General features: G+C 46.8%; 1 protein-coding gene across 1 annotated transcript in view; it reads left to right on the forward strand.

Annotated features, from left to right (window-relative positions):
* Positions 1 to 13,505, forward strand: part of LOC134936131 (complement C3-like) — a 275,194-nt gene that overhangs the window by 163,992 nt on the left and 97,697 nt on the right. The window contains exon 16 of the mRNA XM_063931048.1: positions 9,219 to 9,369. Within this exon, the coding sequence (XP_063787118.1) occupies positions 9,219 to 9,369 (151 nt within the window). The remainder of the gene's footprint in view (positions 1 to 9,218; positions 9,370 to 13,505) is intronic.

The following is a 13,505-nucleotide window of genomic DNA, read 5'->3' on the forward strand; positions in this document are numbered from 1 at the left end:
CCTTACTTGCTCTTTTATGAGGACAGAGCTCAGGACTAGGTAGCAGTTCCTGCCAAAGGTCATCTCTGTGTTCCACTTTAATCAACCTATTGTGGTTCCATCAAGTCCTGGCACCTATGCTCCTCCGGAGGCATTGGATGCGGTGCGAGCCTTGAAGATCTATGTCAAGAGAATGGCTCGGATCAGAAAGACGGATTCCTTGTTTGTGCTCTATGATGCACAGAAAAAGGGCTGCCCTACTTCAAAGCAGTCCATTGGTCGCTGGCTTAGACTTACTATCCAACAGACCTATGTGTCGGCAGCCTTCCCTGTTCCACAGTCTCTGAAGGCCCACTCTACAAGATCGGTGGGATCTTCCTGGGTGGCTGCCCGTGGAGTCTTTGCCTTGCAATTATGCCGAGCTGCTACCTGATCGAGGAAAAATACCTTTGTGAAGTTCTACAGGTTTGATACCCTGGCCAAAGAGGATTCCCAGTTTGGGCAGGCGGTGCTGCAGACATCTCCGCACATTCCCGCCCGTTCTGGAAGCTTTGGGACGTCCCCATCATACTAGATTCCCCCAATATCCCTTATGGATGCTAGAGAATATAGGATTTTAATTGCCTACCGGTAAATCCTTTTCTTGTAGTCCATAAGGGATATTGGGCACCCGCCTCAGTGCTTTGACTTTTCTGTAGGTTATCTCTTCTATGGTTCCCTGTTCAGCTGTTGTTGTCTTGTTACCAGCCGTTGCTGGTTGTTTTATGTTAGTGGTGTGCTGGTGTGTAAATCTCACCTCTCAATGGTGGTCATTCCGAGTTGTTCGCTCGTTATTTTTTTTTCGCAACGGAGCGATTGGTCGCTAATGCGCATGCGCAATGTCCGCTGTGCGACTGCGCCAAGTAAATTTGCTATGCAGTTAGGTATTTTACTCACGGCATTATGAGTTTTTTTCTTCGTTCTGGTGATCGTAATGTGATTGACAGGAAGTGGGTGTTTCTGGGCGGAAACTGGACATTTATGGGAGTGTGTGAAAAAACGCTACCGTTTCTGGGAAAAACGCGGGAGTGTCTGAAGAAACGGGGGAGTGTCTGGGCGAACGCTGGGTGTGTTTGTGACGTCAAACCAGGAAAGAAACTGACTGAACTGATCGCAGATGCCGAGTAAGTCTGGAGCTACTCAGAAACTGCTAAGAAGTGTCTATTCGCAATTCTGCTAATCTTTCGTTCGCAATTTTGATAAGCTAAGATTCACTCCCAGTAGGCGGCGGCTTAGCGTGTGCAAAGCTGCTAAAAGCAGCTTGCGAGCGAACAACTCGGAATGAGGGCCATTGTTGTTATGTTCCTTCTCTCAAGTATGTCCTTTCTCCTTCGGGCACTATTTTACCTATAACTGCCTGTGGGAGGGGGGCATAGAGGGGAGGAGCCAGCACACCCAGTTGAAGAAATTTAAAGTGCACCGGCTCCTTTGGTCCCCTCCTATAACCCATCGTACTAGATTCTCCCAATATCCCTTATGGACTATGAGAAAAGGATTTACTAGGTAATTTAAAATCCTATTTTCTCATTAAATATTTGCTGGATATGATTTAGAAGGGTGCTCCCAAACATTTAGTATTCCCCAGATGTATTATTTCTGACAGCATCTACAGTCCCCATAGATTTCTATGTGGGCTGCAGTGCTGCCAGATATTCCAGAGCTTTGCCCTGTTAGATTAACGTCATTACCAGGTAGCATTATCCTGTAGTCGCCATCTCCATCCATTTTTGTGGAGATGGTACAGAGCCATGTGCATTAGTGCCAGGGACCTTTAAAGAGGACGCATAATAAAAATAATAATAATGTGTATATATATATATATATATATATATATATATATATATATATATATATATCTCTAATGTCCTAGAGGATGCTGGGACTCCGTAAAGTCCATGGGGAATAGACGGGCCCCGCAGGAGACATGGGCACTTTAAGAAAGAACTGAACTCTGGGTGTGCACTGGCTCCTCCCTCTATGCCCCTCCTCCAGACGTCAGTTTTAGACTGTGCCCAGAGGAAGATGGGTGCACTGCAGGGAGCTCTCCTGAGTTTCCTGCTAAGAAAACATTTTGTTAGGTTTTTTTCTTATTTTCAGGGAGCTCTGCTGGCAACAGGCTCCCTGCATCAAGGGACTGAGGAGAGAGAAGTAGACCTACTTAAATGATAGGCTCTGCTTTTCGGCTACTGGACACCATTAGCTCCAGAGGGAGTGGAACACAGGTTCGTCGTGGGCGTTCATCCCAGAGCCGCGCCGCCGTTCTCCTCACAGAGCCGGCAGAAACGAAGAAAGAAGACTAATGAGGCGGCAGAAGCCTTCAGGTGCTTCAGTGAGGTAACGCACAGCACTGCAGCTGTGCATCATTGCTCCCATACACCTCACACACTCCGGTCACTGTAAGGGTGCAGGGCGCAGGGGGGGCGCCCTGGGCAGCAATAGAATACCTCTTCTATGGCAGATGACTATATACATGTACAGGTGGGCACTGTGCATGTATATAAAAGAGCCCCCGCCATATTTTATTATGTTTGAGCGGGACAGAAGCCCGCCACTGAGGGGGCGGGGCTTCTCCCTCAGCACTCACCAGCACCATTTTCTCTCCACAGCACCGCTGAGAGGAAGCTCCCCGGACTCTCCCCTGCTTGACACATGGAAAAAGAGGGTTTCAAAGTAGAGGGGGGCACATATTTGGCGATTATACATTACAGCAGCGCTACTGGGTAAACATTCTGTGTTTTTTCCTGGGTCATATAGCACTGGGGTGTGTGCTGGCATACTCTCTCTTTCTCTGTCTCTCCAAAGGGCATTATGGGGGAACCTGTCTTCAGATAAGAGATTCCCTGTGTGTGTGTGGAGTGTGTCGGTGCGCGTGTGTCGACATGTTTGACGATGAAGGCTCGCCTAAGGAGGAGGGGGAGTGCATGATTGTCAGGTCGCCGTCGGCAACGCCGATACCTTCCCCAGTGGCACCGGGACCTTCTGGGTCTCAAAAACGCACAATCTCCCAGATTACTGACACAGATACCGACACGGATTCAGATTCTAGTGTCGACTATGAGGATGCAAAATTACAGCCAAAGGTGGCAAAAGGTATTCGTTACATGATTATGGCCATTAAGGAGGTTTTGCATATCACTGAAGAACCCCCTGTCCCTGACACGAGGGTACACATGTATAAAGAAAAAAAGCCTGAGGTCACTTTTCCCGTCCTCATTTGAGCTAAGCGAATTGTGCAAAAAGGCTTGGGAATCTCCAGATGAGAGACTACAAGTTCCCAAAAGGATTCTTATGGCGTATCCATTTCCACAAAAAGACAGGATACGATGGGAATCTTCGCCTAAAGTAGACAAGGCGCTGACACGCTTATCCAAGAAGGTGGTGCTGCCTACCCAGGATACCGCTACCCTCAAGGATCCTGCTGATCGTAAGCAGGTGGTTACCTTGAAGTACATTTACACACATTCCGGTACTATTGTTAGACCGGCTATGGCATCGGCCTGGGTTTGTAGTGCTGTCGCAGCATGGACAGATTCCTTATCTACGGAGATTGACACCCTAGATAAGGATACCATTCTAATGACCCTAGAGCATATCAAAGATGCTGATTTATATATGAGGGATGCTCAAAGAGACATTTGTTTACTAAGCTCCAGAATAAATGCTATGTTTATTTCTGCTAGGCGACTCTTGTGGACCCGACAGTGGTCGGGGGATGCTGACTCAAAGCGGCATATGGAGTCGTTGCCTTACAAGGGGGAGGAGTTGTTTGGAGAATGCCTCTCGGAGCTGGTCTCTACTGATACGGCCGGTAAATCGAATTTCTTACCTTATGTTCCCCCGCAACATAATAAGAAGGCACCTCATTATCAAATGCAGTCCTTTCGTTCGAATAAAAGTAAGAAGGTACGGGGATCGTCCTTTCTTACCAGGGGTAAAGGCAAGGGAAAAAAGCTGCACACAGCTAGTTCCCAGGAGCAGAAGTTCTCCCCTACGTCTGCAAAATCCACCCCATGACGCTGGGGCTTCCCTGGGGGAGTCAGCTCAAGTGGGGGCATGTCTTCGACTTTTCAGCCAAGTCTGGGTTCGCTCACAGGTGGATCCCTGGGCAATAGAGATTTGTTTCTCAGGGATACAGGCTGGAATTCAAAGAGGTGCCTCCTCGCCGGTTTTTCAAATCGGCTCTGCCAGCTTCTCCGTCAGAGAGGGAGTTAGTGTTGGCTGCAATTCAAAAATTGTATCTTCAACAGGTGATCATCAAAGTTCCTCTTCTCCAGCAAGGAAAGAGGTATTACTCAACCCTGTTTGTGGTCCCGAAACCAGACGTTTCGGTCAGACCCATTTTGAATCTAAAATCCCTAAATCTGTACTTGAAAAAGTTCAAGTTCAAGATGGAATCGCTCGGAGCGGTCATCGCCAGCCTGGAAGGGGGGATTGGATGGTGTCCCTGGACATAAAGGATGCACACCTTCATGTTCCGACTTTCCCTCCTCACCAGGCGTTCCTGAGATTTGCAGTACAGGACTGTCATTACCAATTTCAGATGTTGCCGTTTGGGCTTTCCACGGCCCCAAGAATTTTCACCAAGGTAATGGCGGAAATGATGGTGCTCCTGTGCAAACAGGGTGTCACAATTATCCCATACTTGGACGATCTCCTCATAAAGGCGAGATCTCTGGAGAAGTTACTGGACAGCGTGTCACTGTCTGTGATGACGTTACAGCAGCACGGTTTGATTCTCAATCTTCCGAAGTCCCAACTGGTTCCTACAACGCGTCTGACCTTTTTGGGCCTGATTCTGGACACAGACCAGAAAAAGGTTTTTCTTCCGATGGAAAGGCTCAGGAGCTCATGGCTCTGGTCAGGAACCTATTAAAGCCAAAAAAGGTTTCGGTACATCACTGCACACGTGTCCTGAGGAAGACAGTGGCATCTTACGAGGCCATCCCCTTCGGCAGGTTCCATGCGAGGACTTTTCAATGGGACCTACTGGACAAATGGTCCAGGTCTCATCTACACATTCATCAAAGGATCACCCTGTCTCCCAGAGCCAGGGTATCTCTCCTGTGGTGGCTGCACAGTGCTCACCTCCTAGAGGGCCGCAGGTTCGGCATTCAGGACTGGATCCTGGTAACCACGGATGCGAGCCTCCGAGGTTGGGGAGCAGTCACGCTGGGAAGAAATTTCCAAGGTCTCATGTCCACAGGACTTGTCTCCACATCAACGTCCTGGAGTTGAGGGCCATATACAATGCCCTGCGTCAAGCGGAACAATTACTTTGCAACAGACCGGTTCTGATTCAGTCAGACAATGTGACAGCAGTGGTTCATGTAAACCGTCAAGGCGACACAAGGAGCAGAGTGGCAATGACAGAAGCCATCCGGATTCTTCGCTGGGTGGAAGGTCATGTAAGCGCACTGTCAGCAGTGTTCATCCCGGGAGTGGACAACTGGGAAGCGGACTTCCTCAGCAGAATTTTCACCTAGGTAATGGCGACCTACATCCGGGAGAGTGGGGACTTCATCAGGAAGTCTTCGCGCAGATTGCAAGTTGGTGGGGACTACCCCAAATAGACATGATGGCATCCCGTCTCAACAAAAGGCTACAAAGGTATTGCGCCAGGTCAAGAGACCCTCAGGCGGTAGCTGTAGACGCCCTAGTGACACTGTGGGTGTTCCAGTCGGTATATGTGTTTTCTCCTCTTCCTCTCATACCCAAGGTGTTGAGGATAATCAGAAAAAGAGGAGTGAGAACAATTCTCATTGTTCCAGATTGGCCACAAAGGACCTGGTATCCGGATCTGCAAGAAATGCTCACAGAAGATCCGTGGCCTCTTCCTCTAAGGCAGGACCTGTTTCAACAAGGTCCCTGTCTGTTCCAAGACTTACCGCGGCTGCGTTTGATGGCATGGCGGTTGAACGCCAGATCCTAGCGGAAAAAGGTATTCCGGATGAGGTCATTCCTACGCTAATAAAGGCAAGGAAGGACGTGACATCTAAACATTTATCACCGAATATGGAGAAAATATGTTTCTTGGTGTGAGGCCAGGAATGCTCCTATGGAAGAATTCCACCTGGGCCGTTTTCTTCACTTCTTACAAACTGGAGTGATTTTGGGCCTAAAATTAGGCTCCATTAAAGTTCAGATTTCGGCCTTATCCATTTTCTTTCAAAAGGAATTGGCCTCATTACCTGAAGTACAGACTTTTGTGAAGGGAGTACTGCACATTCAGCCTCCTTTTGTACCTCCGTTGGCACCTTGGGACCTTAACGTGGTGTTAAGTTTCCTGAAGTCACATTGGTTTGAGCCACTTAAGACAGTGGAGTTAAAATATCTCACCTGGAAGGTGGTCATGTTGTTAGCCTTGGCTTCGGCTAGGCGAGTTTCGGAATTGGCGCCTTTATCACATAAAAGCCCCTATCTGGTTTTCCATATGGATAGAGCGGAATTGCGGACCCGTCCTCAATTCCTGCCTAAGGTGTTCTCATCCTTTCATATGAACCAACCTATTGTCGTGCCTGTGGCTACGCGTGACTTGGAGGATTCCGATTCCCTTGATGTGATCAGGACTTTGAAAATTTATGTGGCCAGAACGGCTAGGATCAGAAAAACAGAAGCACGGTTTGTCCTGTATGCAGCCAACAAGGTTGGCGGCCTTGCTTCAAATCAGACTATTGCTCGCTGGATCTGTAACACGATTCAGCAGGCGCATTCTACGGCAGGATTGCCGTTACCAAAACCGGTTAAGGCCCATTTCACTAGGAAGGTGGGCTCTTCTTGGGCGGCTGCCCGAGGGGTCTCAGCACTACAACTGTGCCGAGCTGCTACTTGGTCAGGGTCAAACACCTTTGCAAAGTTCTATAAGTTTGATACCCTGGATGAGGAGGACCTCCTGTTTGCTCAATCGGTGCTGCAGAGTCATCCGCACTCTCCAGCCCGTTTGGGAGCTTTGGTATAATCCCTGTGGTCCTCTAGGACGTTAGAGAAAATAAGATTTTATACCTACCGGTAAATCTATTTCTCGTAGTCCGCAGAGGATGCTGGGCGCCCGTCCCAAGTGTGGACTTCCTTTGTAAGACTTGTTTATAGTTATTGCTTACATAAGGGTTATGTTGTAGTTTCATCGGTTTGGACCGAGATTATATTGTTTGTTCATACTGTTAACTGGGTAGTTTATCACAAGTTATACGGTGTGATTGGTGTGGTATGAATCTTGCCCTTGGATTATCAAAATCCTTTCCTCGTAGTGTCCATCTCCTCTGGGCACAGTTTCTCTAACTGAGGTCTGGAGGAGGGGCATAGAGGGAGGAGCCAGTGCACACCCAGAGTTCAGTTCTTTCTTAAATTGCCCATGTCTCCTGTGGAGCCCGTCTATTCCCCATGGTCCTTACGGAGTCCCAGCATCCTCTACGGACTACGAGAAATAGATTTACCGGTAGGTGTAAAATTTTATTTATATATATATATATATAGAGAGAGAGAGAGAGAGAGAGAGAGAGAGAGAGAGAGAGAGAGAGAGAGATAGCACTTTTCTCCTAATAATAACTACAAATTACTGAACATGTGCAGAATCTTGGTGTTGTCCTGGATACTGGCATCTGACACTTAAACATCAGGTATCAGCCACAATCAAATCCTCATTCTTTCATCAGAGGAACATAGCCATAATCAAGGACTTAATTCCCTCAAAAAATCTACCTACAGTTCTACATGCAATTGTGTCATCACACCTAGACTATCACACTGCTGTTATGCTATCGATATCCGGATGGTAGGTTGACCGTACTCAGAGGCGTAGCGTGGAGACATGACGCCCGGAGCAGGGTCATGTCATGGCGCCCCCACCCACCACCACACATACATACATACATACATACATACATACACACACACACACACACACACACACACACACACACACACACACATTTAGGCACAGACATACATAAACACACAAATACAGTAAACACAGATATATACACACATAAACACAAATGTACATACACATATACACACAGACATACATAAAGTTTATAAACACACACATATACTCATACATACCGTATACAAAGATATATATATATATATATATATATATATATATATAGACAAATGCACACATACATGTATACACATTAGCACACAGACATATACACACTCATTTACAGATAAACACAGACATATACACACAAACACACAGTATACACAGACATAAACACACAGTATACACATACGTACACATAAACACACAGTATACACACATTAATTCTCACCAAGAAGGCAGCAGCAGAGCAGCTCTTCGTTCCAGCCTGGAGGCGCGGAGCTTCTATGTGAATGACAGGCTGGACCTCCGTGGGCAGACGGAAAGGACTGAGGTAAGGGAAGGGGTGGCCACCACACTGCCTGCATGTTCCAAATCACTGAATGCAGATCTCTGACAGCCAGGAAAGTTCTTCTGACAGCCCTCCAAACCTCCCCTCTTCCCTAACAACACACCACACTGCACTGCTCTACACTGGACTCTCTGCACTGTGCAATCAGTGATCTGCAACATGAAGGCAGTGTGGTGGCCACCCCTTCCCTCTCTTCTAGTCAACTCCTCCTACCCCTGCTCGAGATCCCGGCTCTCAGCTGTGCATTGAGGCGGCGCCTTCTGTCCCCAGCAGCGCCTGGAGCTCGAGCTCCACTTGTTCCACCCTCCCTCCGCCCCTGACCTTACTTAGGTCAATAGGTCTACAACTATTGGTAGACATGAACATGGTTTACATTGGAAAAAGGGCGACACATTAAAAAGGTTGGCATGGGACAGGTCGACACATGAAGAGGTCAACATGGCAAGCCATGCAAGGAGACGTGGTGCACCTATAGGAGTTCCCGATCATGTTGTGCAAAAAATGACACCAAAAACATTCAAAAAATCTTATGACAACTGTTTCATGTGTCAGCCTTTTCCCCGTGTCGATCATATTCATGTCGACCAATCTTATCGGAGACCCGTCTCTTGGCAAGAGCATTTTATTAAATTTGGGTGAAATTAATATTCACATTGAGAATTTGGGTAAAAATATTTATCACATCCACATTAAAAATGTGAATTCTGCTGGATAACTATTTGTATTCTTAAGATCTCTATATAATAATTTACAAATGTTTTTATTCAAATAATACTTTTTTCACCATGAACTTATTACCTTGCACTCTAGAATCTACAGACAAGCATTGCTAAAGCGGTAAAATTCATAAGTGGGGAATATCAATCTCTGCAGAAACCATATTCAATTGCAATCACTTCATATGCACTGGCCAGAGCCGAAAAGCTGACGGACACAAGGAAGCTGATGTCTGCATCTACAGGTATAGTAATGGCACCTGCAGTACTGTACATCACACATAGGACACAGGGAAGCTGATGTCTGCATGTACAGGTATAGTAATGGCACCTGCAGTACTGTACATCACACATAGGACACAGGGAAGCTGATGTCTGCATGTACAGGTATAGTAATGTCACATGCAGTGCTGTACATCACACATAGGACACAGGGAAGCTGATGTTTACATGTACAGGTATTGTAATGGCACCTGCAGTACTGTACATCACACATAGGACACAGGGAAGCTGATGTCTGCATGTACAGGTATAGTAATGGCACCTGCAGTACTGTACATCACACATAGGACACAGGGAAGCTGATGTCTGCATGTACAGGTATAGTAATGGCACCTGCAGTACTGTACATCACACATAGGACACAGGGAGGCTGATATCTGCATGTACAGGTATTGTAATGGCACCTGCAGTACTGTACATCACACATAGGACACAGGGAGGCTGATATCTGCATGTACAGGTATAGTAATGACACCTGCAGTGCTGTACATCACACATAGGACACAGGAAAGCTGATGTCTGCATGTACAGGTATAGTAATGGCACCTGCAGTACTGTACATCACACATAGGACACAGGGAAGCTGATGTCTGCATGTACAGGTATAGTAATGGCACCTGCAGTACTGTACATCACACATAGGACACAGGGAAGCTGATGTCTGCATGTACAGGTATAGTAATGACACCTGCAGTGCTGTACATCACACATAGGACACAGGGAAGCTGATGTCTGCATGTACAGGTATAGTAATGACACCTGCAGTACTGTACATCACACATAGGACACAGGGAAGCTGGTGTCTGCATGTACAGGTATAGTAATGGCACCTGCAGTACTGTACATCACACATAGGGTACAGGGAAGCTGATGTCTGCATGTACAAGTATAGTAATGTCACCTGCAGTACTGTACATCACACAAAGGGTACAGGGAAGCTGATGTCTGCATGTACAGGTATAGTAATGGCACCTGCAGTACTGTACATCACACATAGGGTACAGGGAAGCTGATGTCTGCATGTACAGGTATAGTAATGGCACCTGCAGTACTGTACATCACACATAGGACACAGGGAAGCTGATGTCTGCATGTACAGGTATAGTAATGGCACCTGCAGTACTGTACATCACACATAGGACACAGGGAGGCTGATGTTTACATGTACAGGTATTGTAATGGCACCTGCAGTACTGTACATCACACATAGGACACAGGGAAGCTGATGTCTGCATGTACAGGTATAGTAATGGCACCTGCAGTACTGTACATCACACATAGGACACAGGGAGGCTGATATCTGCATGTACAGGTATTGTAATGGCACCTGCAGTACTGTACATCACACATAGGACACAGGGAGGCTGATATCTGCATGTACAGGTATAGTAATGACACCTGCAGTGCTGTACATCACACATAGGACACAGGAAAGCTGATGTCTGCATGTACAGGTATAGTAATGGCACCTGCAGTACTGTACATCACACATAGGGTACAGGGAAGCTGATGTCTGCATGTACAGGTATAGTAATGGCACCTGCAGTACTGTACATCACACATAGGACACAGGGAAGCTGATGTCTGCATGTACAGGTATAGTAATGGCACCTGCAGTACTGTACATCACACATAGGGTACAGGGAGGCTGATGTCTGCATGTACAGGTATAGTAATGACACCTGCAGTGCTGTACATCACACATAGGACACAGGGAAGCTGATGTCTGCATGTACAGGTATAGTAATGACACCTGCAGTACTGTACATCACACATAGGACACAGGGAAGCTGGTGTCTGCATGTACAGGTATAGTAATGGCACCTGCAGTACTGTACATCACACATAGGGTACAGGGAAGCTGATGTCTGCATGTACAGGTATAGTAATGTCACCTGCAGTACTGTACATCACACAAAGGGTACAGGGAAGCTGATGTCTGCATGTACAGGTATAGTAATGGCACCTGCAGTACTGTACATCACACATAGGGTACAGGGAAGCTGATGTATGCATGTACAGGTATAGTAATGGCACCTGCAGTACTGTACATCACACATAGGGTACAGGGAAGCTGATGTCTGCATGTACAGGTATAGTAATGTCACCTGCAGTACTGTACATCACACATAGGGTACAGGGAAGCTGATGTCTGCATGTACAGGTATAGTAATGGCACCTGCAGTACTGTACATCACACATAGGGGACAGGGAGGCTGATGTCTGCATGTACAGGTATAGTAATGGCACCTGCAGTACTGTACATCACACATAGGACACAGGGAGGCTGATGTCTGCATGTACATGTATAGTAATGACACCTGCAGTACTGTACATCACACATAGGACACAGGGAAGCTGATGTCTGCATGTACAGGTATAGTAATGGCACCTTCAGTACTGTACATCACACATAGGACACAGGGAGGCTGATGTCTGCATGTACAGGTATATAATGACACCTGCAGTACTGTACATCACACATAGGACACAGGGAAGCTGATGTCTGCATGTACAGGTATAGTAATGGCATCTGCAGTACTGTACATCACACATAAGACACAGGGAAGCTGATGTCTGCATGTACAGGTATAGTAATGTCACCTGCAGTACTGTACATCACACATAGGACACAGGGAGGCTGAAGTCTGCATGTACAGGTATAGTAATGGCACCTGCAGTGCTGTACATCACACATAGGGTACAGGGAAGCTGATGTCTGCATCTACAGGTATAGTAATGGCACCTGCAGTACTGTACATCACACATAGGAGACAGGGAAGCTGATGTCTGCATGTACAGGTATAGTAATGACACCTACAGTACTGTCCATCACACATAGGATACAGGGAAGCTGATGTCTGCATGTACAGGTATAGTAATGGCACCTGCAGTACTGTACATCACACATAGGGCACAGGGAAGTTGGTGTCTGCATGTACAGGTATAGTAATGACACCTACAGTACTGTCCATCACACATAGGATACAGGGAAGCTGATGTCTGCATGTACAGGTATAGTAATGGCACCTGCAGTACTGTACATCACACATAGGGCACAGGGAAGTTGGTGTCTGCATGTACAGGTATAGTAATGACACCTACAGTACTGTCCATCACACATAGGACACAGGGAGGCTGATGTCTGCATGTACAGGTATAGTAATGGCACCCGCAGTGCTATACATCACACATAGGACACAGGGAAGCTGATGTCTGCATGTACAGGTATAGTAATAGCACCTGCAGTACTGTACATCACACATAGGACACAGGGAAGCTGATGTCTGCATGTACAGGTATAGTAATGTCACCTGCAGTACTGTACATATCACATAGGACACAGGAAAGCTGATGTCTGCATGTACAGGTATAGTAATGGCACCTGCAGTGCTGTACATCACACATAGGACACAGGGAAGCTGATGTCTGCATGTACAGGTATAGTAATGGCACCTGCAGTACTGTACATCACACATAGGACACAGGGAAGCTGATGTCTGCATGTACAGGTATAGTAATGGCACCTGCAGTACTGTACATCACATATAGGACACAGGGAAGCTGATGTCTGCATGTACAGGTATAGTAATGGCACCTGCAGTACTGTACATCACACATAGGACACAGGGAGGCTGATGTCTGCATGTACAGGTATAGTAATGGCACCTGCAGTACTGTACATCACACATAGGGTACAGGGAGGCTGATGTCTGCATGTACAGGTATAGTAATAGCACCTGCAGTACTGTACATCACACATAGGACACAGGGAAGCTGATGTCTGCATGTACAGGTATAGTAATGGCACCTGCAGTACTGTACATCACACATAGGACACAGGGAGGCTGATGTCTGCATGTACAGGTATAGTAATAGCACCTGCAGTACTGTACATCACACATAGGACACAGGGAAGCTGATGTCTGCATGTACAGGTTTAGTAATGGCACCCGCAGTGCTGTACATCACACATAGGATACAGGGAAGCTGATGTCTGCATGTACAGGTATAGTAATGGCACCCGCAGTGCTATACATCACACATAGGATACAGAGAGGCTGATGTCTGCATGTACAGGTATAGTAATGGCACCCAC

Source organism: Pseudophryne corroboree, chromosome 6 (assembly GCF_028390025.1).
Source record: "Pseudophryne corroboree isolate aPseCor3 chromosome 6, aPseCor3.hap2, whole genome shotgun sequence".
In the NCBI taxonomy this organism is placed as follows: domain Eukaryota; kingdom Metazoa; phylum Chordata; class Amphibia; order Anura; family Myobatrachidae; genus Pseudophryne; species Pseudophryne corroboree.